The 27,184-nt window shown below is 41.5% G+C and overlaps 1 protein-coding gene across 1 annotated transcript in view; it reads left to right on the top strand.

Annotated features, from left to right (window-relative positions):
• ZCCHC2 (zinc finger CCHC-type containing 2) overlaps positions 1-27,184 on the top strand; it is a 61,689-nt gene that overhangs the window by 11,677 nt on the left and 22,828 nt on the right. The window contains exons 2-6 of the mRNA XM_040478626.1: positions 4,085-4,196; positions 7,000-7,076; positions 9,359-9,430; positions 13,489-13,601; positions 26,411-26,505. Of these exons, the coding sequence (XP_040334560.1) occupies positions 4,085-4,196; positions 7,000-7,076; positions 9,359-9,430; positions 13,489-13,601; positions 26,411-26,505 (469 nt within the window). The remainder of the gene's footprint in view (positions 1-4,084; positions 4,197-6,999; positions 7,077-9,358; positions 9,431-13,488; positions 13,602-26,410; positions 26,506-27,184) is intronic.

Genomic DNA, 27,184 nt, shown 5'->3' with positions numbered 1-27,184 from the left:
AGCCACTCAGGTGCCCCATCTTGGTATTTTTAAATTTATTCTACATCAGGGAACTAAAGGAAACATGTAGAAGATTGTTAGATGAGCCAAAATAAACTCCCATCTACAAAGAACAGAACAACGGTCACATTGGCCTCCTTTTATTTGTAGATGGAGTTTATTACCAGAGAAGAGTGTCTGTCCAGCCACTTGACTGTTTCACAGACTTTCTGTACATTTGAGACCTCCCACGTCAATAGTTGGGATGGATATGCACGTATAAAACTGAGATCTGAGTAATCTCTGGAATGAATGACCTGTCCAGCCTGCCTGTGTTACGTGACATGTGGATTTGAGCTAACCAGGAGCTCTTAGTGCAGACATGCCATAGACAGAAAAGACTTTGCTCAGATGAGTTACAGAAAGAAGAGCACACACATTCTAATGTATTTTGTGTTCCTGTGCATATTTTGCAGGCTTAGAATTTTTAAGCTTCATCTTCTTAATGCAAGCAGAGAAAAATTCTCCACTTTTCACTTGGTCCTAACACTTTCATCTAACTAGTCTTTGTAGAATGCCAATTCTGCCATGTCATCTATCGTGTGTTTTCCCAGGAATCTGAACTTGATAGAACAGTGGGTGTAATTCCTGTCTATAAGATTCCATTAAACCAGTACCCATATTTTATGGCTCCCTTCCCCCTACTCAGAGTTAAGAAAGCATATGTGACATGTGGCAATGGGAGACGGAAGAATGGAGAGTTATTCACCGTTGAGATCAGTAAACTTGCTTGTGACCTCTGTGGCTCATGAGGCATTAGATTATAAAATTTACAATTTTATTAGTTTAATAAAAATTTAGATAGTTTCTAAACTTAGTCTAACTGCTATAAATGGTTTTATAGCATTGATGCATGCTGACATTTGTGTGGGGTGGGACTTAATTAGTAGGTATTTTGTGGGTTGATGAACTTATGTCCTTAGATAGAAACTCCAACTCCATTTTTCTCTCTAGGTTATTAAATAAGAGGCCTTTTCTTGGCTATTAAAGTGTGTAACTTGAGACTTCAAAAATGTGATCTTGATTGTGAAGCAAACTACTTTCTCATCGTTGTTTCAATATATTTGTGGAGGCAGCGTAATAAAATCATTTTAAACATAAAAAGAAAAAAAAAAAGAGGTTAGAGTGGGAGAGAGCCAAAGCATAAGAGACTCTGAAAAACTGAGAACAAACTGAGGGCTGATGGGGGTCAGAGGGAGGGGAGGGTGGGTGATGCGTATTGAAGAGGTCATCTTTTGGGATGAGCACTGGGTGTTGTATGGAAACCAATTTGACAATAAATTTCATATACTAAAAAAAAATAAAAAAATAAACATTTTTTATGTTCTATTGTGGTAAAATACATGGAGATAAAGTCTGCCATTTTAACACCTTTTTGAGTGTAGCATTAAGTCCATTCACATTATTGTGCAGACATCACCACTATCCATTCCCAGAACTTCTCTTTTATCCCAAACTGAACGTCTATATCCATTAAGCAACTATTCCTCTTCCCCTTTTTTTTACTCTAGGCCCTGGTAACCACTATTGCTTTTTTTTTTTTTAATGTTTATTTTGGAGGAGAGAGAAGGAGAGAGAGCCAGAGCAGGACCTGGGGAGGGGCAGACAGGGGGAGACAGAGAATCTGAAATAGGCTCTAGACTCTGAGCTGTCAGCATAGAGCCTGATGCAGGGCTCAAACCCATGAACTGTGAGATCATGACCTGAGCTGAAGTTGGATTAACCGATTGAGCCACCCAGGCATCCCTGCAGATAACCACTATTTCTACTTTGTCTCTGATTGTGACTATCCTAGGTACCTCATTTAAATGGCATTACACAATATTTGTCCTTTTGTGCCTGGCTTATTTCACTTAGCATAATGTCCTCAAGATTCATCCATGTTGTAACATGTATTTTTTAGGCTGAATAATACTCAGTTGTGAACATATGCCACATTTTGTTCATCTGTTCACCCGTCATTGGGCATTTGAGTTTTGACCTTTTGGCTATTGGGAGTGATGCCACTAGGAAAAAATCATTTGCTCAGGTTGTTGCTTTCAGTTCTTTTGAGTATACACCTAGGAGTGGAATTGCTGGATCATATGGTAACTCTGTTTAAGTTTTTGAGGGACTGCTGTGCTGTCTTCCACCACGGCCTCACTGTTTTTTTACATCCTTGCCAATAGCTGCTGTTTTCTGTGTTTTTGGATTATAGCCATCTTAATAGGTGTGAAGTGGTATCTCATTGTGGTTTTGATTGCATTTCCCACATGAAGATTGTTTTTTTGCATATTTTGCTTTTGTATTTGAAGGTGTTATTTTTAACTTATGAACCACATATGCGCAGTATAGAAAAATATTCTATAAAAGATGGTCAATGTACTCAACTAAACTTCTTCCAGCTAACACAGGTATTTGAGAGGATTACAGTGCTTTATTCATATCAATTTGTGAAGTCCTTAGAGCAGTGTTAGGCCAATGTGGTTTTAGTCCTTTGCAGTAAATGATTATATGGTCTGGAATAGGATATAGGTAAGTTTGTTGTTAGAAGAATTCCTGTGTCTGCCTTTTACTGTAATTTTGAAAATTGGTGAATGCCATCATGTTAAATGTTTTGGAAATTGGATGTTGACAAAGAGATCTTTGCTTTCCTTCTCATTAAGTGGTTCTGTAGAGACAAATACTTATTTCTTTGAGTTTCTACAGGAAGACAAACTATAAGGCTGAAGCTTAGCTCCCAGGAGTATCTGATGCGATGCTTTATTCCCAGAAATAGAGCTATAACCTGGCAGCCCAGACCCAGGGTCAGGCCAGCATGCAGGATTAGACAGCAGAACAAAATATTTTCAATTAGGATTCTTGGGAAGCGTAGGGTCTTCTCTTTACTTCATTTCTAAATTTACACAATTTTTATTTACAAATTTTTTTAATGTTTTTATTTATTTTTGAGAGAGAGAGAGAAAGAGAGCGAGCGAGCATGAATGGGGGAGAGGCAGAGAGAGAAGGAGTCACAGAATCTGAAGCAGGCTCCAGGTTCCAAGCTGTCAGCACAGAGCCGACGCGGGGCTTGAACTCATGAGCTGCGAAATCATGACCTGAGCTGAAGTTGGAGGCTCAACCAACTGAGCCACCCACGCGCCCCTACACAATTTTTAAAAATTACCATATATTATTTATTGCAGATTTATAGAATTGTAATTGTCTCTTGAAACTGAGGTGGTTTTGGTCTGAGTAGTACTTTGAGATTCCAAACGTGAAAGGGATAAGATGTGAATGGTGATAAAGAACTGTTAGTAAGGCTGTTTTATTTTTTGGCTTAATCAGTGTGTTGTGATAACAGTATATACGTGCCAGTGCGTTGGTTCTGGAGAGCTGTAAGGTTAGGAGGCCTCTCTGACTCCCAAGCAGCTGTTCTCCTTGGAGTAAAACTTCTTCCAGTTCACGGATGACCGTGATGGGCTGAGCAAACTCCGAGCACCCAGTCGCCGTTAGGTGGTTTAAACATTACTAATTTACTACAGTAAACTCACTGTACACATTCTTATTCAGAAAGATTTGGCAGATCTTGATAAATAACCTTTTGTAAAACTTTTCCCTACCAGAGCATCTTGTTAGATTATCACTAAAATCAAGCAGTGAATAAGAATTGCTTAGTAATTAATGTAAAAAATACAATTCCTGTATATGTGGAGGGTTAGCATAGAGGAGAGCATCTTTTATATGTGTTCCTTTGATTCTGGTCACTTTGGTTAGAATTGACATCGTTGGGAATTTTGAGTAACAACGTGCAATGTGTCCCAAGAAAACTGGGACAGTAAATAATTGATAGAATATTACTATTAAGTGAAAATAAGTGTTGATGCTTCTCTTTTTCCTTACCGGTGAATACCTTTTACAATTTGTGCCTTTCTGCCTTGACTGTGTAATCACCTATCTGGTCTCTAAAATTGCCGTGAAGATAGTTTCTGTTAAAAGCATAAGACTTGACTCTGGTTTATTTGGACGGAGTTGTCTGTTCTCAGTCTGTGGAGTGGATGAACACGTGCCCCTCTTTCTTCTCTAGAGTGACTCCGCTCACAGTGACTACCCGCAGAGTCATGAGGCCAGCGTGCTGGCACGAGCCCTGATACCTCACGACGGACTTCCTGCGGCGCCGCACAGAGCCCAGCGAGAAGGTAGGTTTTCTGTCGCCTTACCGGGGACGGCTGCAGAGCACTGTTTACGTTGGTTGACCCAACTCTTCTCCCTCTTTTTTTGGAGTAGAGAAATCTACAGGTCCTAGGTTTGGCTCAGACGCCCGGCCCCCACTTTTCTGAGTCTGCATCTGGGCTCCTGCTTTACAGCACTTGGCCCGGCCTGGCTTGTGCCGACCTGGTTCTCCCTTGTGGTCGGTTGCCTTAAGTCTAGTTGCACACTTCTGGAGGGCGGAATCCTTAATGTATTCCTAAAGTGTTTGGGAAAGTGCTTTATCTGGAGAATGTGCTCAGCATCTGCTGAAAAAAGAAATTTTACAGAAGTTCTCTGTTAGAAAGTGAAGCCATGTGTTACAAGTCTATGCTTCCTGCAGTAATGCAGTTTTCAGGAGGACCGGGATGGTGGCATTGGAAGGACGTTGTCATCTGTAAGGAAATGAGTTCAGATGCTCACTTCTCTTCATTTTTGGGAGTCCATTACCCTGGGCGAATAATTGTTGAGGGGAAAACAGAGATGGAAAGTGTATGTGCCACCTGGGCGGCCTCAGATGTGTACCTCACGCTCAGTTATAGCAGCTTAGAACGACATCATTTTGTCTTCTTCCAGTCCCATCAGTCATCTTTCTTGTGTTATACATTTTTCCTCATTCAGGAAAAACAGGTATGAATGTTTAATGTTTAAAAAAAGTTTATATAATTACCTATTCAGGGCCATTCAAGACCCTTAAACTACTTGACTCATAGATTCCTTCAACCAGCCCTGCTGCATCTGTGAGTAACCTAAAGCAGAGTTTGCTTTTACAACGAAGGTCTTTTTCTTCTTTTTTTAATAAAAATGTTTTAGAAAAACAAAAGACTACATCCAAATGCTGACAACCGTAAGGTAGTACTATAGGTGACTTTTCTTATGTTCTTTATTTTTAAACAAATGTGTGTACTCTGTGCTTCTTAGTTTTAATTTATGAGGGTTGGAGGGTCTCCTGTTACCAGCCATTCCCCACCGTACTTCATCTCCCTCCTGTTGATTCCGATCGGTCATGACAGGGGTAACTTGAGACCAAGGCCGAAGACCCAGCCACGTTCCCTTACACATAATGCCCTAGTGGTCCCCTGCCCCTTACTTATTAGCCCGCCAGTTTGCAGAAGTGGAGCTGCTTTGTATTTCTGAATGTAGATTAGTTCAGACGGTTTTTCTTAAATAGCATCGTCCCTCATGGAAGGTAGCAGGAAAGCTGTTGAAAGTGGCAGACCCTCCTCTCCCCCACTTAGCCGCTGTTGTGCTGCCTCTGGTCAGGAGTTGTGGGCGTCTCACCTGGCTTTTGAGATTTTCTTGCCCACGGCGGCGGGGGTTGGGAATTATCCCAGAAGCGGCCATCAGACACTATATATTTGGAAGGTTGGCACAAAATACTGGTAATGGTATCTCCTCGGTCTGTTATGAATGCTTACCAGCGAATTTCTGTATCTTATGTTTCATTGCCCGCAGTCCCTGATCTAGAACAATCTTCATTCTTCCTGTATACTTCTGTTACTTTCTGTCTTCTGCTTCATCTATTTTAGCTTCTTCCTCTCCAAGTAAATCCCTTCCTTTCCTTCTCCATCTCCCGACCCCTGAATTTAACAGGACCCCAGTCTGTGGAGTCACTCTCCTGACTTCTTCCCTGTGACCTTTATCTTGTTCATTACTGCCAGTCTCATTATTGCTTAAGTGCTGTTTCTTCTATTTATACCCTGAGCAACAGTTTTTTTTTCCTTCCCTTAAGTCCTTATATTATGGTTAGTAGACTGGCTCTCTTCAATTTGTAAAGAGATTTACTTCCTGAAAGATGATGTTTTCGTTATTTATTTATTTATTTTTTTAATTAAAAAAATTTTTTTAATGTTTATTTTTGAGAGAGAGAGAAAGAGAGAGAGTGCGTGAATGGGAGAGGGGCAGAGAGAGAGGGAGACAGCAGGCTCCAGGCTCTGAGCTGTCAGCACAGAGCCTGATGTGGGGCTCGAACCCATGAACTGTGAGGTCATGACCTGAGACGAAGTCAGAGGCTCAACTGAGTGAGCCACCCAGGTGCCCCAAGATGATACTTTTATTAAAGGATGTGTAACATGAGTAATTCGGGGGATTGCACGTTTGCCTGCTTCTTCATTAACAAGCTGATCATCTTACCTAGTTCAATTCAGAGTTCCTAATGTAACTTATGACCACGATTTTATCTGTGTAATACATTGTGAAAAATTCTGCTATAGTGAACCTTCATAGTTCATTTTAACGTTTGTAATGCCATTATATGATATTAAGGGTCATGTTGAACAATTTCTAAATTCCCAATTGGAAAGAACTTTTTATCAGTTTAATACATTACTTTTGAAGGTTTTTTTTTCGATGTAAACAAAAACTATACCTCTTTTGGTTTATACCTACCAAGCATAAATAATTGAATAAAGTGCTATGTTTGTGATAATTTGAATAACAAGCAGTTTTGAAGATTGTCCTCTAGAAAACGAATCTTTGTTGTAGGTGCATTTTATTTTATTTTATTTTATTTTTTTGGTGCTCAGCGGAATGCTTGAAACTCTTTAGGCACTCAGCATGCTGAATGGATATAGAAAAAAAATTGTGGATGAATGGCACATTGCTATGCTTCTGCATTTTTTTGGTTTTTTTCATGGTTTAAGACCAGTAGTAAAGATGAAGATAAATAGCCTAATTGTTCAACATTTGTCAATGGGTAGCTGAAACACGCGTCTAGTCTCTGTAGAACACGTCAGCATGTTTTCTTTCTTTCAGCTGTGCACATCGAGAAGATAATGTTGAAAGGAGTCCAGAGAAAAAGGGCTGACAAATATTGGGAGTACACCTTCAAAGTAAGCCCCTCTTGCCCCCAACAGATGTCCCATGTACTGTTAAATGACCTTGTGGGGAAAAATGAAAAATTGATCTTTGGAAAAACTTACAGTGGGTTTGCTAATTTAAGAAGAAGCTGTACGTATACGTAAGTTTGTCCTTACTCAGGGAATGTACTGTTTTCAGTATGTACTGCATGGTTTGCTGAGTTTTTAATTGTGTCACATTGAAATTACTCTGATGATTTTATTCAAAATAAATAAGAGCCTTCAATTTAAGGTGGAAGTTGTGTCTTTAAAAGTAAAAGTAAGCATTTTCACTAGTATTTTTTAAATCAAGATCACGGGCATTGTCTTTTCCTGGAATGGTTTTTCCCTGATACTTTTCTCTTCCTCTTCTTTCTCCATGAAGGTTTTATTCCCTGGCCTTTGTTGCCTTGTCCTCTCATCTCTAATTGCTTTCCTGTCATGCTGTCCTTCAGACAGCTGTCTAATTAACCATAGAGTCCGGCTCTGTTACTCCCCTTGTCTCCCTTTTGCCTGTTGACTGTAATGTGGATTCCTTGTCCACGTCTTCCTTATTCCTCCCTGCTTGGGCTTCACTGTCTGGCCCTTTCTCCTGAGGTTGGACTGAACGCCTTGAAGCCAAACGGACCGACGCCACGTTTCTGTGCTCCCTCACTTCAGTTCCTCCCCAAAGGTATTGCTTGCCACACTTTAGCTGTACCTTTGTCACCAAGTCATTTCTGATCCTCCAGCAGAATGGGTTTCCATTCATTCAAGGCATGCCACCATCATAAATTTTCCAGACTCTTCTATTCGGGTTACATGTTTTTCCTCTCTAGTTGGTTAGTATCTAATGGAGAGCAGGAATCTTCATCCTCCGTCATCCCGCCATATCTGACTTGCTTAGTATGTTTGGTGAATGAATTTCAGAACTCTGGCTTCTGCTTTGTGGGAGACGTATCCTCAGTTTACAAATTTTAAATCCTTATCTCCGAATGTTTTACTTAACCTTTTTGTAACGCATGGCATAAGCCGCCGTGCTCTCTTCATTCAGTTACACTAGCTCTCCTTTTGTTGCTGGAGCTCTTAGCTTGTTCCTTCCTGAAAGCCTTTTTCATCCCCAGCTTAGCTCTGGAACAGTCTTCCCCAGACCATGGCACAGCTCATGTCCCTTCAAGTCCTAGCCTGGCTTAAACGCTCCCTCCCGTGAGGTCTTGCTTGGCACCCTTCTGACGTGCTGTCCTGCTCCTGTGCCACGCCGTGTTCATTGTCTCTGGAGCCCTGCTCACTGATGGGAATTCTTAAATATTCATTTGTTGTAATGGGTCTCCACGAATTAGACCCTGACCTCAGCCAGCAGAGACTTTGGCCATCTTGTCCCCTCCTGTGTCCCTTTCACTGAGAACAGTGTCTCACATAAGTAGCTGCTCAACGAACGTTGAATAATTAAAAAACATCTAAAAGATGTGCCAGTTAATAAGGATATTTGCTTTAAGGGTTGGTAGATACAATTTTGCATCTGTTCTTAAATATCTGATTAATAATGGTATGATTACTTGGTGAGCCTTAGGCATTTGCACAGTTTGAGTGTCTACTTGGCTCAGATAATTGTAATGTAGACGTTATCAGTGGACCGTCATCAAGTCCATGAAATTCAAAGTGTCTGAGAGGTAAAATGGCATAATAGATTCCAGTCTGGCTCTTCTGCTCACTTAGGGTCACATCTAAGTACATTAACCATTTTGAATTTTAGTTCCTCCATCTGAAAATGGAGGTAGTCAGACCTGCCCTCCACACTTTAATAGGATTTTAAAGAATTGAGGTAAAGATGAAATCTCTTCATAAGCCATAAATCCCCATAAAAATAATACTATAGTACTTACCACAGAGGAGCAGTAAACTCTAGTTATTTCTCTGAAAAATTTATATGTAATAAGTTCCAGGAGGTACAATTTTTACCTTTCTTGGTATATAGTTTTATACCGTCAAGTATCATCTTAGAGTCCTTCAACTTTCCCTTTTGAAAAATTACTAAAATACAGTCACATTTTTAAAGGCAACTTTTTAAAAGAACCATGCGATTTGAAAGGAATTATTAAAGTTTTTTGAGTAGAGTATGTCAATGTACAGTTAACTTTAACAATTTTGAAGAAATTCTGACAATGCCAGATTAACTTTATATTTCTAATTGTTAATCTTAAGATTTAAGTAAGGCCCTTTGTTTTACACATGGCTTTTTTTCATCTGGTTCCCGCCTAAGAAATAACCATATAATATGTGTGTTTTTTTTAAATCAGGTAAATTGGTCTGATCTTTCAGTCACAACAGTAACAAAAACCCACCAAGAACTACAAGAATTTCTACTGAAGGTAAAATTATAGATTTTGTTGTTAAAATGGTTTTTACATAATATGTAGAACCAAAAACCTCAATATCAAAACAGACACCAAGAAGATTTAACCACGTTATATAAAGGTTGACTTAGAACTCTCCACTGTCTGTACAAAATGTCCTGTTATTCTAAACGTAAATTTTCTTACATTACCGATACAAGGAAACGAAGGATTTTCCACGTTAAAAAAAAAAAAAAGGAACCTGATTCCTGGTTCCTTGCCGAGATAACTATTAATGGTGGCAGCTTGCAAGGGTACTTCTTGTGGAAGAGTGCGTCTGCAAAATAAGTTAGGATTTGTTGTGGTTCTTAGAGGTGACAGCTCTTCGGCTCCGTCTGTGGATTTCCTTAAACACATGTCCATCGATTCCTTCTTTGAGTTCCGGCTTCCCCTTGTGATAGAGACACAGAGTACTGAGAATAAGGGATCGTGGAAACATACAGATTTGCAGAAGTAAAAGGTTTCTTAAGTCATTTTGTTCAAATTCCTGCCTGTTCCTTTGACGCTAATTTCATTTTATTGAAGTGTGTATGGATAGAGCTCAGTTTTAAAAGGAGGAAACAGGTTTAAATGGTTAACCAGTACCTTCGCTATTTTACAATAAGCAAATATATTTTAAAGTTTCTTGTTAATAAGGAGATAGAACAAAGTCCAGAAACAGGAAACTTTCCCAACTCAGTTACTGACTTTTGGGTCAAGGTGTGATGTGGTTATTGAACTTAGAACATCTGAAATTTTCAGGATGGTGCTGGTTTTTAAATTGTGGGTCTCCATTCTTAAAGCTGAAAGAGGCTCTTCGTCCCCAGCTTGCGGAACTTGGGGCAGCGTGGTAGTGCTGGCTCTAAGGAGGACATTGTTGGATGGACTGTCAGTGTTTGTTCCGCTGGAAATACCCAGGGACAGCTTGAATATTTTCCTGCAGCTTACTCTGAACCGGGCCCTCTTGGTTCAGGGACGAGAATGCCTTCTGTTACTTCAGGATAGTGACCTAACTGCGTGTAAAGATGGGAGGGCCGTGCGTTTCCACTTGTCGAAGGTCATAAGCTTGTGAGCCGTCAGCTGTAGACAGCGTGGTGAGGAAGGAGAGCGAGCCGTGGGAGGACCGGGTGTGTGTTCACTGTCTTCAGAGAAAGGAGACGATAGCTCCCCGCTGGCGGTCTGCCTGTTGAAGGCATCTGGGAGGGCCACCCTGGACCACGGCTGCACGTGCACTTACAACATCTCTTCTGTTTATGTCCGACTCTTCCATCTCAACAGAGTAAATCTATCAAGGTTTAAGGGCAGGTCGTCATGAGCAGGTGTCATTTGGGTCAGAGAGCAATGTGCTTTGTTTCTTTTTCTTGTGTTGCCCTTCCCGTGACAGAATTCTAATCTCGATGGTAAGTTGCAGGGATATAGAGGCTAAGGCTGAAATACCTTGCGGTGCCACCCGTCAAGGCCAGTTACCTAACGTGTTAGGGCGGAGGTGCTACCAGCCTATCCCGAGTGGTGCTGAGAGACTTAATGAGAGAGCACATGACCGGCTGCCAGCCTGGGGCCTGGCACCCGGCAGAGTCTCTCCTCTTGGGTTTCCCTAAGCTTTGGCTGGTTCTTTGTCTTGACAGATTTTATTTTTTCAGTCCTGCAATTTTTCTGAAAGCTCAAGTGCTCTAAAAAAAGACAGCCCCCAATAACTGATTCAGTCTTCAGAATCATGGTTATGATCCTCCCAGTTAGCCAACATTTGAACATAGAATTTTTCTAAAGTAGGACAGATGCCATATCAAGTTACCTTAAAAGATTGGCAACATTGTATGCTTCGAGGCTAATTGCCTATTATAAAATATCCCCTCAAGTCAACCACATATCTTTTCACCTTTTTACCTTCCTTTTAAAATCATCTACAAAAGTTAAGAGCAAAACCTGTCCTTTTGATAGCCTGTACATACTAACAACCTTTAACTTTTGTAGATGCTGTTTAACTGCACTTACTGTTTGCTATAATGTGGAAGAGTGAGTTTGAGGTCAGTGCTTTCCAGTCCTTTTTTTCTCCGTGTATATGGCAGCCTCTGTCCTCGCATCCAAGCCCCCTTCCCCTGCTGTTGCTGCTTAGAAACTGCATCTGACACCTGTCTGTTTCTCATTGTGAGAATGGCAGCTCCGTGGAGGCAGGGTTTTTGTTGCATCTTTCACTGCTGTATCCACAGTGCCTAAAACAGTACCTGGGACAGGGTTCGATTTGAATATTTGTTGATTGAATGAATGAGTGTTGAACGAGAAGAGTTACAAAAAGTAAATTGTAATGGGGTTTTGTAGATGGTTCTCCATTAGGCCTCAGTGTTTTTAAAGAGAAGCTTGTAATAGTGAGGAAAAAGATCTTTCAGTAGTCTGAGCTGGTTCAAGGCTGAGCTGGGGCCCAGCTCTGGGAGTCTGGGTACTGGAAGGAAGACCGAGAGGTGAGGAAATTCAGAAGGGACTAGAATAGAAGAGACATGATTTAAAGCTGTATTTTTAGCAAATGTGCCTTCCTCTAGGACTGGAAATAGTCCTTGGAAATTGAAGATAAAAACCACTTGAAAATAAAGCATTTTGCAAATACTGATGACTGCATATCCGCACTCTACCCAATCACATGAACAGTCATTGACTAGGTGAAAATTTATATACTCTTGCCTTCCTGCACTTAGAAGAACCATCAGTGATTCGATAGTGGAAACATAGTTCCCCACTGAAGCAGGTTTTCTTTGGCTGCGTACAGAAATTCAGGAGATATGTTTAAAATGGGCAATATGAAATATGCCTAGTGTCCTTAATCTGTATTAAAATAGTATTTAAGCGTAAATGTTGAAATAGCCATTTTTGGGGAAATGTGTAGATGCAGAACTTGTTTCTTCCTGTTAGTGATCAGAGGACATGCCCTCCACAGTGGTGCGTGGCCAGCAGGGCCCTCAGCCTTACCGGGTTATAAAAGAACCAGGAAGAGCTTCATTCTGACAAAACATCTTGATGCCATAGTCTCACTGCCTAAAATTAGTAATACTTTATGCTGTTGTTGTTAAATTTTCCATTTCGGAATCGTTGACTCAAAACGCTTGTTTGTCAAAAGAATACTTGCTTTGGGTTCTCCAGTTCAACACGTAAACTGACAATTTGTGTAGATTGTTCTGTTCCTGCAGCGCTTTCGATACTGCGTGAATGGCTCTACTCTTAATGTTAGTGAAAGTACCGGTAATCCAGGAGTTCATTGTGTAAAGACCATCAGAAGTCAAGTTTCAAACATCAGAAAGCTAATTTTATAAATCAATTTATTAGGAATTTTAAGAAGCTAGTTAATAAACAGAATGACTTAAATTTTGTTTTTTAAATAAAAACTTTCTTGGCCCAGCGATTATTTTGTGTGTGTGTGTGTGTGTGTGTGTGTGTGTGTGTGTGTGTGTGTATCTGTGGTTTCTGGTCCATTGCTGTGAGGGCACCTTCATCATGTTGAGGGAAAGGTTCCTAACCCTTCAATTAGTGCTTTTTATGTAAGCAGGATGGAGAATTTTCACCCCATGTTTCTTTTTATTTGGTGCATAGCACTGGTGGTCTGACATTGCCTGGGATTCAGATGTGAAACAGGAGGTACTAAGGTGATCACTATAAATACAGGGATAACACTTCACAGAGTACTATTTGAGGATTAAAATAATTGTAGCTACGCTATGCAGAATGTTCCGTTTAACTAAAGAACCTTGGCGTGGGTGTCATTTTCATGTGGCATGTGGAACTTAGAATGTGAGGGATATGCAGGCGTGTCCCAGAAGCACACTGAATCCTGCCGGGGTTATTCTGCACCTTTGCAGAGCCCCGATGTGTGCCCAGAAGGCAAAAGACTTTCCTAGTAGAAAGATCTATGCTGCTTCAGTACGGGGCCTATGTCTTGAAGATGTAGAGAGGAACTGCTTTGGGATGATTACTGAACAAGAGACATTTGTCTCCCTTTATGCCTCTGATTTGTAACATACTTAGCAGTAAGTGAGAAACTTAACATTGGCCTTGCGGTTTTTCTTTTCTAGCTCCCAAAGGAAGTGTCTTCCGAGACTTTTGACAAGACCATCTTAAGAGCCCTGAATCAGGGTTCGTTGAAAAGGGAAGAACGGCGACATCCTGACCTAGAGCCCATCCTAAGGTAACAGTTTGCCTGATGCTGTCACTACAGCATCACAGACAGGTTCGTTGGCAGTGGATGACTTAGAACGGAGTTTGAGGGAGATGACAAGAGATTTTTTCTGTGGAGTACTTTTTAAAATGGACTTTTTATCTACATGTTATTTTAGGTCTAGGCTCACAGCAGGAAACATCAAACTAATTATTTTTATCGTTGGACTTTTTTGGCTCTCTGATATCATGAATAATTGCTTCTAAAATCTGCAGACATTCAGTGAACCTCCTATTTTCTCCATAAAATACTTATTGAAAGGGTTCCTTGTCCAAGAACTCAACTTGGGAAATGTTTTTTGTTCTAAGTTGTCAAGTAAGACGGAAGATCAGGCTAACAGGTTGGAAGGTGAAGGGAAATGAACACTTCCTCGCACGCCTGCTCTTCTGTCCGGTGGCGAGCTTGCAGCGGTGATGGCTCGGCCCGGTGATGGTGTGTCCACGCTGGCTGAGGCCCGGGGGTGGGTCGGCCCCCGGAGCACCCTGCGTGCCCGGGCCGTGACGAAGAGGCGAACACACCGGCAAGCTCAGCAACGGTGGCACAAGGTCCTGTGTGGGCAGGACGGGTGTGGACGTGGGTAAATGTACTTGTTTCGTGATGGGAAGTTGAAGGATCTCTTGCCTAATGGCTTGTATTTTTTTTCCTAAAATAAGAGTTTGCTTAACAGTGGATATAGGGGGGGGGCCGCCCGGGGAGCAAGTGTTTGAGAGCAAAAGGGACTTAAACAGTAGTTGCGGAGGAGGGTGATGAACAACCCGATAAAGGAAACCCCGTAAGCTGGCCAGGTTTGGAGCCCATTGAGTATCAGTAAATGATAGTGGTATCAGTCTGTCGTGCTGTGTGGATTTTGAAAACATCTTGCGAGCATTTCAGGTTCAAGTGTTAGGATAGCAGGTCGTTGGATAAGGACGTTCTTGGATGTGATGAAGGGACAGGTGGGGCAAGGGAATTTAGGGAAGAGTGTGAGGTTTTTGGACACATTCACAGAGCGAAGATGGAGTCTGACCGTAGAGTGAACCGCAGCTGGAGAAGTGGTGTCAGGCAGTAAGCAAGTAAGTAGGCAGACAGAATCAAGTTGAAATGAGCCCGAAATGTGTGGGTTAGGGCGTTCTGAGGTGAGAGAGTTCCCGGTGACTGTTAGAGGTTTGGGGTGTGGTCTCCATAGTGGGTGGTAATTGTTTTGCTCGCCCCTCTCTGAGGGCTTCCCTTTAGGGGAGAGAAATTAAGGAGTAATGGCCGAGGAAACAAATGCTGTTTTATTGGAAACTTGCAGTTATTAGTAAGTAAAATAAGGAAAAGCAACGTTGGAACATCTGTGGCTTTGAGTCAGGGCTTGAGTGGGACTTCCTTTCTGCCCTCTGAGCCGAGTCTGAGACGGCCCAGTGAAGTAGCCTTGCTGAGGCAGAGGTGAGCAGAGATGGGTGTCGTTTAGTATAGTGGCCCTCTGCCTCTGACGGGGGAGGGGGGCACCCGGTAAGCCTTTTCAGGTTGGGTGGGGCTGGGAAGAAGGGGTGAGTGTTTACTCCTCGATGGAGAGAAGCCGAAATCTGGGAAGGAGGTGTATCCATTTGTTCATCGTGTAACAAGGTCCAGGATGTGCGTGTGGAAGTAAATGACTGGAATAAGAGAGGAGATGGAAGACAGAGGTCACTGGTGGAAAGGCAGCCAAGCAAAGAGCTCGAAGGGTTTGCCGCTCACCCACGTGGAGTTTGAAGTCCCCCAGGGCTATGGAACGCTGGGGGTGGAGGAGACAGGCGGGGGCCAAGCTGAGTACGAATGTGGGAACACGACCAGAAGGTAGGTGTGTGACCACCTTGGAAGGTGGAGTGGCTGAAAGGCGGCTTTGAGGGGGTGCCCCCACCCTTGCAGCCCTTGTGAGTGGGGAATGGGCACCCCACCCGAACGGGCCGTGAGGACAGCCAGACCCCAGGGGCTAGTGGGATTTTGGTCTGAATAAGGAGGTGCAGATCTGTTCCTTGAAGAGCCCGGATACGTGGGGCCTCGCAGAGGGCACGGCAGGAAGGTTCAGAGAAAGAACAGGAGCGCTAGGGCGTGGTCACAGCTTTCCAGGGTTGAGACCGGTGAGGGTGGGTGGTGATGGTGAGGAAGAGTTGGTTGAATTCCTGGGTGTCCTGCGCTACTCAGAAGTCATGGGCTTATGCATCCCTGGGGATGTCGTTGAGGTGCAGATTCAGACTACACAGTCCCGCCGTGTGCACTGTCCTGGGATTCTGGTAGGCTGCAGAGATACTCGTGGTCCGTGGAGTGCTCGTCGAGCAGGCTCTCAGACCACTGCCTCTGAAGTGGCTCAGGAGGGAGCTTCTCCAGCTGTGACACTTGGTGGGGGGGCGTTGGAGGGGCATCTGGCAGCATGGACGGGGGCGGGGGGGATCTGCACTGGAGGAGGGAGGGAGGATGTCGAATGGCAGCCTGTGGGGTGTGGGGAGCCACGGAGTATGCATCTTTACGTCTTCGGGAGCAGATCGCTGCGTGCCGCTACCCTGGCTGTGCTGGCTTCAGGGTGCACTTTGTTCCAGCCTGACGCTGCGTGCTGCTAGGCCTCGGGTTCAAACCAAGCTCCTTACCTTGCCCGAGATCCCGCAGCTGACCAGTAGTAGCCTCAGAGTTCTATTGCATACTGCTCCAATTCAGAGTGATAAAATATAATACAATCTTGGTGTGTTACAGTGTTCCATATAGTCATTCAGTGTATTTAGGTAGTTTGGGGCTTTCTTGGTAAATCTGACAACTGCTCGACGTAGAACATTTGGAAGACTACAGAAAAGTAATGAAAAGATGACAGTTATTCAAATAACTTAATATTGGCCTTTTTCATTTTTCCTTTTTTTTTTTTTTTTTTGCCTGTAATATTAGATGTGCAGTTTTCTATCCTATGTTCTCAAATTCTAAGCATTTTTTATTCTTCAAGATCATTTCGAGTGGCTACAGAATATCTTCCCCATCTGGCCGTACATCATTCCTCTGACGTTTTCTCTGTTTTGAGGAAGAAAGACCATTTTCTGGGGTATTTTCCAGAGTTTTGACCATTTTTGTGCCTAAAACATTTTCCAGATTTATGAGTAATTACTGAAGAGAGATTGTTTGAAATTGATTTACTGATTTAAAGAGTAGGATCCTCTTTTAGGATCCCTAGTAACACATATATTATTATTATTTTAATGAAAAAGTTATGTAGGTAGGAGTACATGTTCTTAGTGTTTGAACTTCCTTGTTTATCACAGCTTGACTAGCTTTGAGTATCACTTAAAAAATATTTGCTAATTTGACAGGTGAATGATGATCTCATTGACTTAATTTTCATTTTCTTTATTAGTGAAATTCAGTATCTTTTTTGTAAGTTTAGCCATTTTTATATTTTGTAAGATCATCTGTCCTTTATCAATTTATCTTTTTGAATCTTAGTGGTTTTTACAACTTATCTTTAGTAATATAGTATTTTTCAGTTAGTGATGATTTTTTTTTTTTTTTTAAGTTTATTTATTTGGAGAGAGAGAGAGCAAGCAGGGGAGGGGCAGAGAGAGGAGGAGACAGAATCCCAAGCAGGCTCTGCTCTGGCAATGCAGGCCTAATGCGGGGCTCAAACTCAAGAACTGTGGGATCATGACCTGAGCTGAAGTCAGGAGTCAGATGCTTAACTGAGCCATTCAGTCACCCAGTTAGTGATGATTTTTGAAATGAAGTTTAGAATATTCTGTTAGGTTTGTCAGTCTTTGTTTCTGTGTTTCTGTTTATCTCTTCACTAAAGAAAGTCATTCCTAGGTTGTTTATTAAATGTTGGGTACATCACTGTAGATATATGGGGGGAAAGTTAGGCTGGAACTATGTGTCATTCATTACATCAGAGTTAAATCTAGATGGCTCAGAGATTTAAATGCAAGAAAGAAAACGTGAAATTTCTAGTATGTTTATGAAAAAAATTTTTACTATCATGATACCTAGAAACCATTAAAAATGGAAATTTAAGTATTCAGAAATCCAACTTCTACATAATTTAAAGAACAAAATATACTACAAAGTGAAGACAAACTTCAAATTCAGGGAAAAAATACTTATAATAACTTCTTTCTTATTAAAAAAAAAACCTCCTAAAAATCAGTAATGTAATGAAAACGAATAGTCCAAAGCAAGGGAGAAAATGGGAGCATATATGAACAAATAGCACAGAGAAACTGGACTTTTAGGCATCATTTGAACATATGAAAAGCTCATAATCAGAAATACAAATTAAAACCTTGAGTTTTGATTTTTTAGGTGGCTACTACATTGAAAACATTTTTAATTTAAAAATTTTCTGAATTTAGGGGCACCTGGGTAGCTCAGCTGATTGAGCGTCCGACTTCGGCTCAGGTCATGATCTTGTGGTCAGTGGGTTCGAGCCCTGTGGTGGGCTCTGTGCTGATAGCTCAGAGCCTGGAGCCTGCTTGGGATTCTGTGTCCCCTCCCCTGCTTGTGCTCTGTCTCACTCAATAATAAATAAATATTAAAATTTTTAAAATTTTCCAAATTTAGTTTTAATTGAAATATGTAGTTGACATCCAATATTGTGTTAGTTTCAGGTATGTAACAGTGATTTGACAATTATGTATAATACAGTACACTTAGCACAAATTGTGTAGCTACCATCTGTCACCGTAGGGAGTTATTACAGTATTAGTGGCGATAGTCTGTGCTCTGTTTTTCATCCCATGACTTATTTATTTTATAACTGGAAGTTTGTACCTGTTAGTCCCCTTTGCCTATTTCACCCATCCCTCTACCCCCTCCCCTTGGTAACCACCAGTTTGTTCTCTGTATGTGAGCCTGTTTCTGTTGGTTTGTTCATTTGTTTTTTAGATTCCACATATAAGTGAAATCGTATGGTATTTGTCTTTTTCAGGCTTACTTCACTTAATATAATACCCTCTAGGTGCATCCATGTTGTCCCAAATGGCAAGATGGCATTCTCTTTCAATGGCTGAGTAATATTTCATTCTGTATACCACATCTTCTTTATTCATCTATTGATGGGCACTTAGGTTGCCTCCGTGTCTTGGCTATTTTGAATAAGGCTGCAGTAAATACAGGGCTGCATGTATCTCTTCAAATTAGTGTTTTCATTTTCTTTGGCTAAATATCCAGAAGTGGTATTACTGGATTGTATGATATTTCTATTTTTAATATTTTAAGACACTTTCATACTGTTTTCCGTTACTCTTTTCCATAATGGCTGCACCAGTTTACATTCCCACCAACAGTGCATAAGGGTTCCCTTTTCTCCACATTCTCACTAACACTTGTTATTCTTGTCTTTGTGATACTAGCCGTTCTGACTGGCATAGGATGATATCATTGGGTTTTGATTTGCATTTCCCTGGTGATTAGTGATATTGAACATCTTTTCATATGTCTGTTGGCCATCAGTGTGTTTTCTTTGGCAAACATATGCTCAGGTCCTCTGCCCATTTTTAAGCAGATTATTTGTGGGTTTTTTGGTGTTGAGTTCTAGAAGTTCTTTATATATTTTGGTTACTAGCCCCTTATTGGATAGATCATTTGCAAATTTCTTCACCCATTCAGTAGGGTTGCCTTTTCATTTTTTTAATGATTGCTTTTGCTGTGTATAAGCTTTATTTTTTAAGTTTATTTTGAGAAAGAGAGAGAGAGAGCGTGCGCACGCACGTGCGGGGAAGGGGCAGAGAGAGAATCTCAAGCAGGCTCCACACCAGCAGTGCTGAGCCTGATGAGATCATTACCTCAGCTGAAACCAAGAATCAGATGCTTAACCAACTGAGCCATCCAGGTGCCCCTGTGCAAAAGCTTTTTGTTTTGATGTAGTACCAATAGTTTATTCTTGCTTTTGTTTCCCTTGCCTGAGGAGACCGATCCAGAGAAATATTGCTAAGGCCAGTGTCCAAGAGTTTACTGTCTATGTTTCCTTTTAGAAGTTTTATGGTTTCCTATCTCACGTTTAGATCTTTAATCTGTTTTGAGTTTATTACACCAAAATTTTGTGTATGGCTTAGGAAAATGGTACAGTTTCATTCTCTTGCACAAAGCTGTGCAGTTTCCCAGTACCATTTATTGAAGAGACTGTCTTTTTCCTGTTGTGTGTTCTTGTGTCCCTTGTCATAAATTAATTGCCCTTAAAAGTGTGAGTTTATTTCTGGGCTCTGTATTCTGTTCCATTGAACTGTGCATCTGTGTTATCATACTGTTTTGATTACTGTAGCTTTGTAATATAGTTTCAAATCTGGGCTTGTGATACTTCTAGGTTTATTCATCTTTCTCAAGTTTGCCTAGGCTGTTTGGGGTTTTTGTTGGTTCCATATGTTTTAGTGGGATTTGTTTTAGTTCTATGAAAAATACTATTGGATATAGGATTACATTGAATCTGTAGATTGCTTTGGGAAGTATAGACATTTTAACAATATTCTTCTAATCAGTAAGCATGGGCTATCTATCTTCCCATTTATTTGTGTCGTCTCAGTGTCTTACAGTTTTCAGGGTACAGGTTTTTCACCTTACGTGAGTTTCTGTTCAACCTGTTGAATATGCAAAGATCCAGAAGTTTGGTAGGTACTCATGGCCAGTTACATAAACTGGTAAAATTTCTATGGAAAGCCGTTTGGCGATATCACAACTTAAGTGCAGATAACCTTTGACGACTTCCACTTCTTGTAATTTATCGTACAAGTGTATTCCCAGTGTATGCAAAGATGAGTGTTTCAGATGTTTACTGTTGTAATATTTGACTACAAAAGACTAGAAACAGCTAGATGTTGATGGAGACTTGGTTAACTCATGGGACATTCATTCACTGGAATACCCTGTGGCCTTATTGAAAAAGAACAATAGAGAGCAAGAGCAAGGTGAGAACAGCTAGTAGAATGTCACCGTTTTGTTTTTTGTTTTATTTTTTTATTTTTTTAATTTTTTATTTTTTTTCAACGTTTATTCATCTTTGGGACAGAGAGAGACAGAGCATGAACGGGCGAGGGGCAGAGAGAGAGGGAGACACAGAATCGGAAACAGGCTCCAGGCTCTGAGCCATCAGCCCAGAGCCTGACGCGGGGCTCGAACTCACGGACCGTGAGATCGTGACCTGGTTGAAGTCGGACGCTTAACCGACTGCGCCACCCAGGCGCCCCAAATGTCACCGTTTTAAAGGATATGTACATGTTTGTGTGCAAAGATTATCTCTGAAAAATAAGCAATAAAATAGCAGAGAGGCTTGCGTCTAGGGAAGAAGAGGGGCTCTGACAATAGGAATGAGACTGGCTGGTCACTTGGTAACCTTTGAGTTTTGGCCACATATAGTCACTTATTTAAAAAAGCTTGAGGCTATCCATCTTTCGAAACACGATCAGTGTACTTTTTGTGTATGTGATAGTTTCTCTTGTTGTTCCTTTCATCAGTTTGGATTTATATTGTTGTACCAAGTGAAGTCAGGATCTAAATCTATTTTTCTTTCCAAACAGTGAATTGATTCTTTCCTATATTACTGATTTCCTTCATTCATAGGTATGTAACCTGTTCATGGATTTTTCCCTGCGACAATCTCATTCTTGTTCCAGGATCACTTTTTAATTATTAGAATTTTATAGTTTGTTCATAGCTGATAGATCTGGTTTTCCTCCCCCTGGTACTATTTCTGAAATACTCTTCCACGTTCTCAGATATTTATTATTCAGCTTAATCTGTTACTCTAAAACTTCATGCATGTGTGCTCTGGGAGCTATGCTAAACTATGGTTCAAGTCTCAGGAATATCAGTGTCTAGGTTTTTTGTAGGACTTGACTTTTATTTATTTATTTATTTATTTTTTTAAATTTTTTTTTTCAGCGTTTATTTATTTTTGGGACAGAGAGAGACAGAGCATGAACAGGGGAGGGGCAGAGAGAGAGGGAGACACAGAATCGGAAACAAGCTCCAGGCTCTGAGCCATCAGCCCAGAGCCTGACGCGGGGCTCGAACTCACGGACCGCGAGATCGTGACCTGGCTGAAGTCGGACGCTTAACCGACTGCGCCACCCAGGCGCCCCAAGGACTTGACTTTTAAAGAGTGATCATCAGTTGCTGTCCTCTTTTCCCCCTGCCCCTCCTGAACAAGAAAGTCATAAAGCCACTCAGTGGAACAGAGCAAGGCAGTCAGCAGCAATGGTTTTAGGGGGTGTGCCCTGATGGACTAGCAAAGGGACCCCAAGTGGAAGGAGGAGTCATTCAGTCATGGGGATGGTGCTGGGAGGCTGGCACAGTGTGTCAGAGGGCGTGCACCTGAGAGGCGGCTGGCAGGGCATTCGAGCTCTGCTGGTGTCAGGAGGGCACGGGTACACGGGAGGTGGGTAGGGCAACAGTGGGAAAGCATTACCACGGGGAGTTGACCTAATTAGTATGTTAAGAATAGTGAGGACCAAGTGTCTCTCTGTTGGAGAAGGGAGTTACACTATAGAAAAGAAGAAAACTAGAATGAACCCTGAAGTGTCTGATTGGAATTGAAGATATTGGGTGTATCATGATTTGGGGTATATATAGGAAGATACAGAAATATGGTTGTGTGTGTACACATACATTCCCTGGCTCTGTTTATTGAAAGGGCCTGGGGGCACCTGGGTGGCTCGACAGTTAAGCATCTGGCTCAGGTCATGATCTCCCTGTTTGTAGGTTCAAGCCCCACCCACGTCGGTCTCTATGCTGACAGTGTGGAGCCTGCTTGGTTTTCTCTCTCTCCCTATCTCTGCCCCTTCCCAACTCGTGACTCCTTTGTGCTCCTCTCACAGTAAATAAATAAACATATAAAAAGAAGAAAGGAAAGAAAGACAGGGTCTGGAAGCAGCCATAGCCTGTAGCAATGGGAATACCTGGTGTCCAGAGCTTGACTTATGATACCATTCTCCACCAAGGAGCACAACTAGGGCTCCTTGGAGGAAAAAGCCGATTGCAGGGCCAGGGCAGGAAAAGTACAAGATGAGCCTCTTGTACCCAAAAGCAAGGAAGTGCTCAAAGAATTAAGTGGTTTGGTCAAAAGGACACGGAAGCCAGTTTGAAGGGACTCCTAGTGGTCAGATCTGGAGCAAATCGAACATCTAAATAAATAAAACAGTAATATTGAATAAAATAGGAAACCATGAGTCTGTGTTAATGTAAATAATAAATGAATAGATTGAACATTTGAGGATATTTACAGTATCAAAGTCCTTTCCCACAAAATAATGCTTATTATTCATAAAGGGAGGAAGAGTGGCTTTAGAGTGGAGAAACCTGACAGATACCACTTTAATCCCTAACTTGAACTTGATGAGTGAGGGGGTCAGTCAGAATTAGCACACAATAGGCTGTAGCAAAAGAACACAGCCTAGCCCTGTTACATTCCTGCTGTGAGGAAACATCAGACAGACCCACGTCGGGACCATTCCACAAACTACAGGGCCTGACCTCTTAACACCATGAGGAGCTGTGGTGGCAGCTGGGCCTTTGTGGTGAAAAGGACACTTAGGAATTATCTGGCAGAACTTAAATGGGGTCTGAGGATTAGGTATTAACTTTTCAGTGTTAGTGTCCTGATACGATCGCAGTAGGGATGTCTTTGTAGGAAATGCTAATGTCTTGCCGGGTGTTGGGGTGTCAGAGATGAGTTATTTATGGTTCAGAAATAGATGTTTTACCATATTTGCAACTTTTCTATAAGGTGGAGATTTTCAGAGGAGAAAAACTACGAAGGAGCCACTTTTAGAAATTTGGCTCCTGGCCAAGATGACAATTAAGAAGTGTATGTCTGACTCCTTATTACAGCTTTTAGGGTTCTTCTCAGTGATAATCACAGAGGCGTGTGTGTGTGTGTGTGTGTGTGTGTGTGTGTGTGTGTGTGTGTGTAAGTCCTTTATAAAGGTGCTATTGAAGCTGTTCGTGAAGAATGTAAAGGAAGGTGTGATGCCAAAAGTCTCAAATTGCCCTTTCTCCAAATTTGGTCACTAGAAATAACCTTCATTAAAAATCTTACATAACTTTTCAGAAATTTTCTGTGCACGTACATGACTTTGATTTTATGTATTTGTGTATATTTCCTACACTGTGCACATTGAATTATCCTATACAGACTTTTCTGCCACTTAATCTTTTCATTAAATATACATACATGTACACATTGGTACATGTAAAAAGACTGCTGCTTTTTTATTTGCTACATAATCTATTTTTAGTTGTATCATAACTAATCATTATGTTTTATGGCCATTTGGAGTCTGAATATTTTTAAACTGCTACAACCAGTATTACAGGGAATGTCCACATGTTTCTTAACACATTTGATACATTTATCTGTAAGAGAAATTTCTAGAATTGAAGTTGGTCATAAGTTATACATTTTTTAATAAGTGATGTTTCTAAATTCTAAGGAGGTAGCAACGCTCTACACCCCAGAAGCCTTCCTTATGTTTGTATCTCTGCAACCACACAGCAGACATATACTCTCAATCTCTCATCTTTGCTAGTCTCAGAGAGGAAGACTTTCTCATTTTAGTCTGTAGTTGAGTCTGTATTTAGTCTGTATGTGCACTTTCTTGTGAATGGTTTTTTCAGTCCTCCCCACTTTTTATTGGTCTTGCTGATGTGTAAGAGTTATTTGTTAAAGGACCCGTTTGTTGCTACTTCTTGGCCGTGTAGACAGTTTAATTTTTTTTAGATAGTCAGATTTATCAATCTTTTCTCTAATGGTTTCAGAGTTTTATATCCTGCTTGGAAAGATTTTCCTCTTCAAAAATTTTATTTTTAAAAATGGCTTATTGTCTAAGATTTCCCTTAAAAATGTTTTGATTTCTGTGGCTAGCTTGTAGTCTCATCAGCATTATTGATAGGCTGTCAGGGCACCTCATTCTCAGTTTGTGAATTTGTGAATTTTAGATTAGGATGATTATCATTCATGTGATTTAAGAAAGGTAGCGATGATGAAGGGGGAATTGTAAGTGAGAAATAGGAAATGAGTTTATAAGAGAAGTAGAGATTGGGTTGGCACAGGACACTGCATAAATACCATTCCAGATACACTGTATGTTAGGAAAATGAAAATATGCCACTGAAATGTACATTGGGATTGGGTAATTTCTGTCGTGTCCGTATATAATCTTGTTTTTCTAATTTAATATGTTAGCTTCTAGCCAGTTAGATTTGGAAACAAACATAGGTGTAATTGCTGTCTTGTGGTTATACGTTGCTGAACCTTGACTTTAGTCTGTATTCTGACTTCAAGCCTGTGCCTTTCTCTCCTGCTTGGCTTAAATGTACAGCACCGTGTTCCCACAGCAGACATGCGGTTGATTTTTGGACTGGTAGTCGGTGTCCAAGCTGTCTCTCGGGACTCAAGTCTTGAATTAAAGGTGTGTCTGTCTGTCTTTGGACCATTTGGTTTGTGAAAGTAAATGGGTCATAGGTTCTACCACTGCCCTCAGGTCTCGGTCCCCAGTCTCAAGTAATGTGTGCAGACTTGGGGATTTAGATCAGCTCCTCACTTCGTTTGTCTTCCATCTCGTCGTTTCTCGTTTGTCTTCCTATTGAATATTTATTTCCACATCTGCATACCAAGAAGCAGTTTTGCCTAATGTACAAGGTGACTTTGGTCTGTAAGGGTCATCTCTTGATAAGGTATTTAATGACCTGACAGTTAATCTGAATGACAGGTCAGGAACCTTGGGGAGAAATTTAAGAATTTTAAATGAGTATTTAAAGTGTTCAAAAGTAATGGAAGTGGATTTGTATGTTGAGTAGGGTGACGGCTTTGTGTACTGCGTGAGTGTCATAACCTTGATGAACTAGTAGTATTCCCTATGAGGAAAATGACGCTCGAAGGCTAAGTAACTTATTTAGAGTAGATCAGCTTTTATGTGGTGGAGCTGGTATCCAGATCCTTGAGGAAACTTTCCATTAGTTTCTGTGATGTAACTATATCCCTTATTGCAAGGTCTGTTTTGTAGAGAAGACTTGAGTTTGAATCTTTTAATTACACTAGTAAAAGGTGAGGAAAGCTGATTTTCAAAGATAACAGCTTAGAATCATGGGAAGGATACACAGCGAAGTGAATCATCAGCTAGTCAGGCCTTGGGGTGTAGTAATACTTGTCTGACCAGACACTGCATTCCATAGTTTCCAAGACTCCTAGCACCCCAGCTCTTAGGTGCAGAGTGTGGGAAGGCTCCTCCATGTACAGCCATGTGATGAAAAGGAACACCTGTGAAGAAGGGTAAAGGAATTGCAGTTCTTATGTGGCAGAAAGATAGCTATTGGGCCACTTGGACAAAAGGCTGAAATAACTTTTTTTTTTTTTTTATTGCCAGAAGTGAAACCATGCCACTAGATTATGGAAAATTAAAAATAAGCCCATTTACCAGATTTTTGCAAATAAGTTTAACTTTTATTCACTTCTTCCTATGGGAAATACATTAGAAAATAATATTCTTTTCCTCAGAAAAAAGTATTTTTTTGTTTGTTTATTTTGAGAGAGCGCATGCACACATGCAAGCAAGGGAGGGGCAGAGAGGGGGAGAGAGAATCCCAAGCAGGCCCTGCGCTGTCAGCTTAGAGCGCTTGGGGCTCGAACTCACGCACCGTGAGATCATAACCTGAGCCAAAACCAAGAGTCGGACGCTTAACCGAGTGAGCTACCCAAGCGCCCCCAGTATACTTATAATACTGAATTAAACTGCCACATAAATTTGCCTTACGGTCTAAACTGAGACTCTTGTGGGTTTATATTACGTGAAATTAACACCTCTCTTTTCTTTTATGTGCAGGCAGCTATTTTCAACTTCATCCCAAGCTTTTCTACAGAGTCAGAAAGTGCACAGCTTCTTTCAGTCCATATCACCAGACCCTCTGCACAGCCTCAGTAAGCGTCTTCTCCTCTCTAGAAATCGGATGTGTTCTTGCTTAGCGTTCCTGTTTCACTGTGCTGCCTTGTATGGGGCTGGCAGTTGAGGAATAGCGGCCTACGATTAAGAAACTTGTAGTTTTCAGTGAAATTGACACTGCAGTTTTGCAGAAAAGAGTGTGTCAAAGCTAAAGTCACAAAACAGACTGATTGCAAGGGAAAGGCCAGCTGTCTCCATCTCGTGGACATACTGGGTCCTCCAGGGCCTTGTCACCTGGTGTACAGGCTTCGGAGGTGCTGCCCTGCCGGGCACAGGGGGTGTCACCTCTTAGAGTCTGCCTTTCCTCCCGGGTCCCGTGTCCCCGTGTTCCCGTAGTGACCTCCGCAGCCTCCCTGGCTGGAAACCGGGCGTTACTCTTTCCACTTTTCCTCTTCACGTTCAGTCATTTACAGGCCAAGCCATGCCGGACAGGGGGTGCCTTCCTTTCTGCCCCTCCTTACCAGTCCGTTGTGGGCTGTTAAGCCTTTCTTCCATGCACACCTTGCACAAAGCCTCCTCACTCATGTCTCCGGTTCTGGTTTCTCACTTGACTTTAACCTACGCCAGGATTACCTCAGGGATCAGTTGGTTAATCCCCTCTTCAAAACCTTAAAAGTTTGATTTGAAATTCAAGCCCTGCCGTGAGCCTCCTTGTGC

This window comes from Herpailurus yagouaroundi, unplaced genomic scaffold (assembly GCF_014898765.1).
Source record: "Herpailurus yagouaroundi ecotype Mexico unplaced genomic scaffold, PumYag 142, whole genome shotgun sequence".
Lineage (NCBI taxonomy): Eukaryota > Metazoa > Chordata > Mammalia > Carnivora > Felidae > Herpailurus > Herpailurus yagouaroundi.
This window is presented reverse-complemented; position numbering and strand designations above follow the sequence as displayed.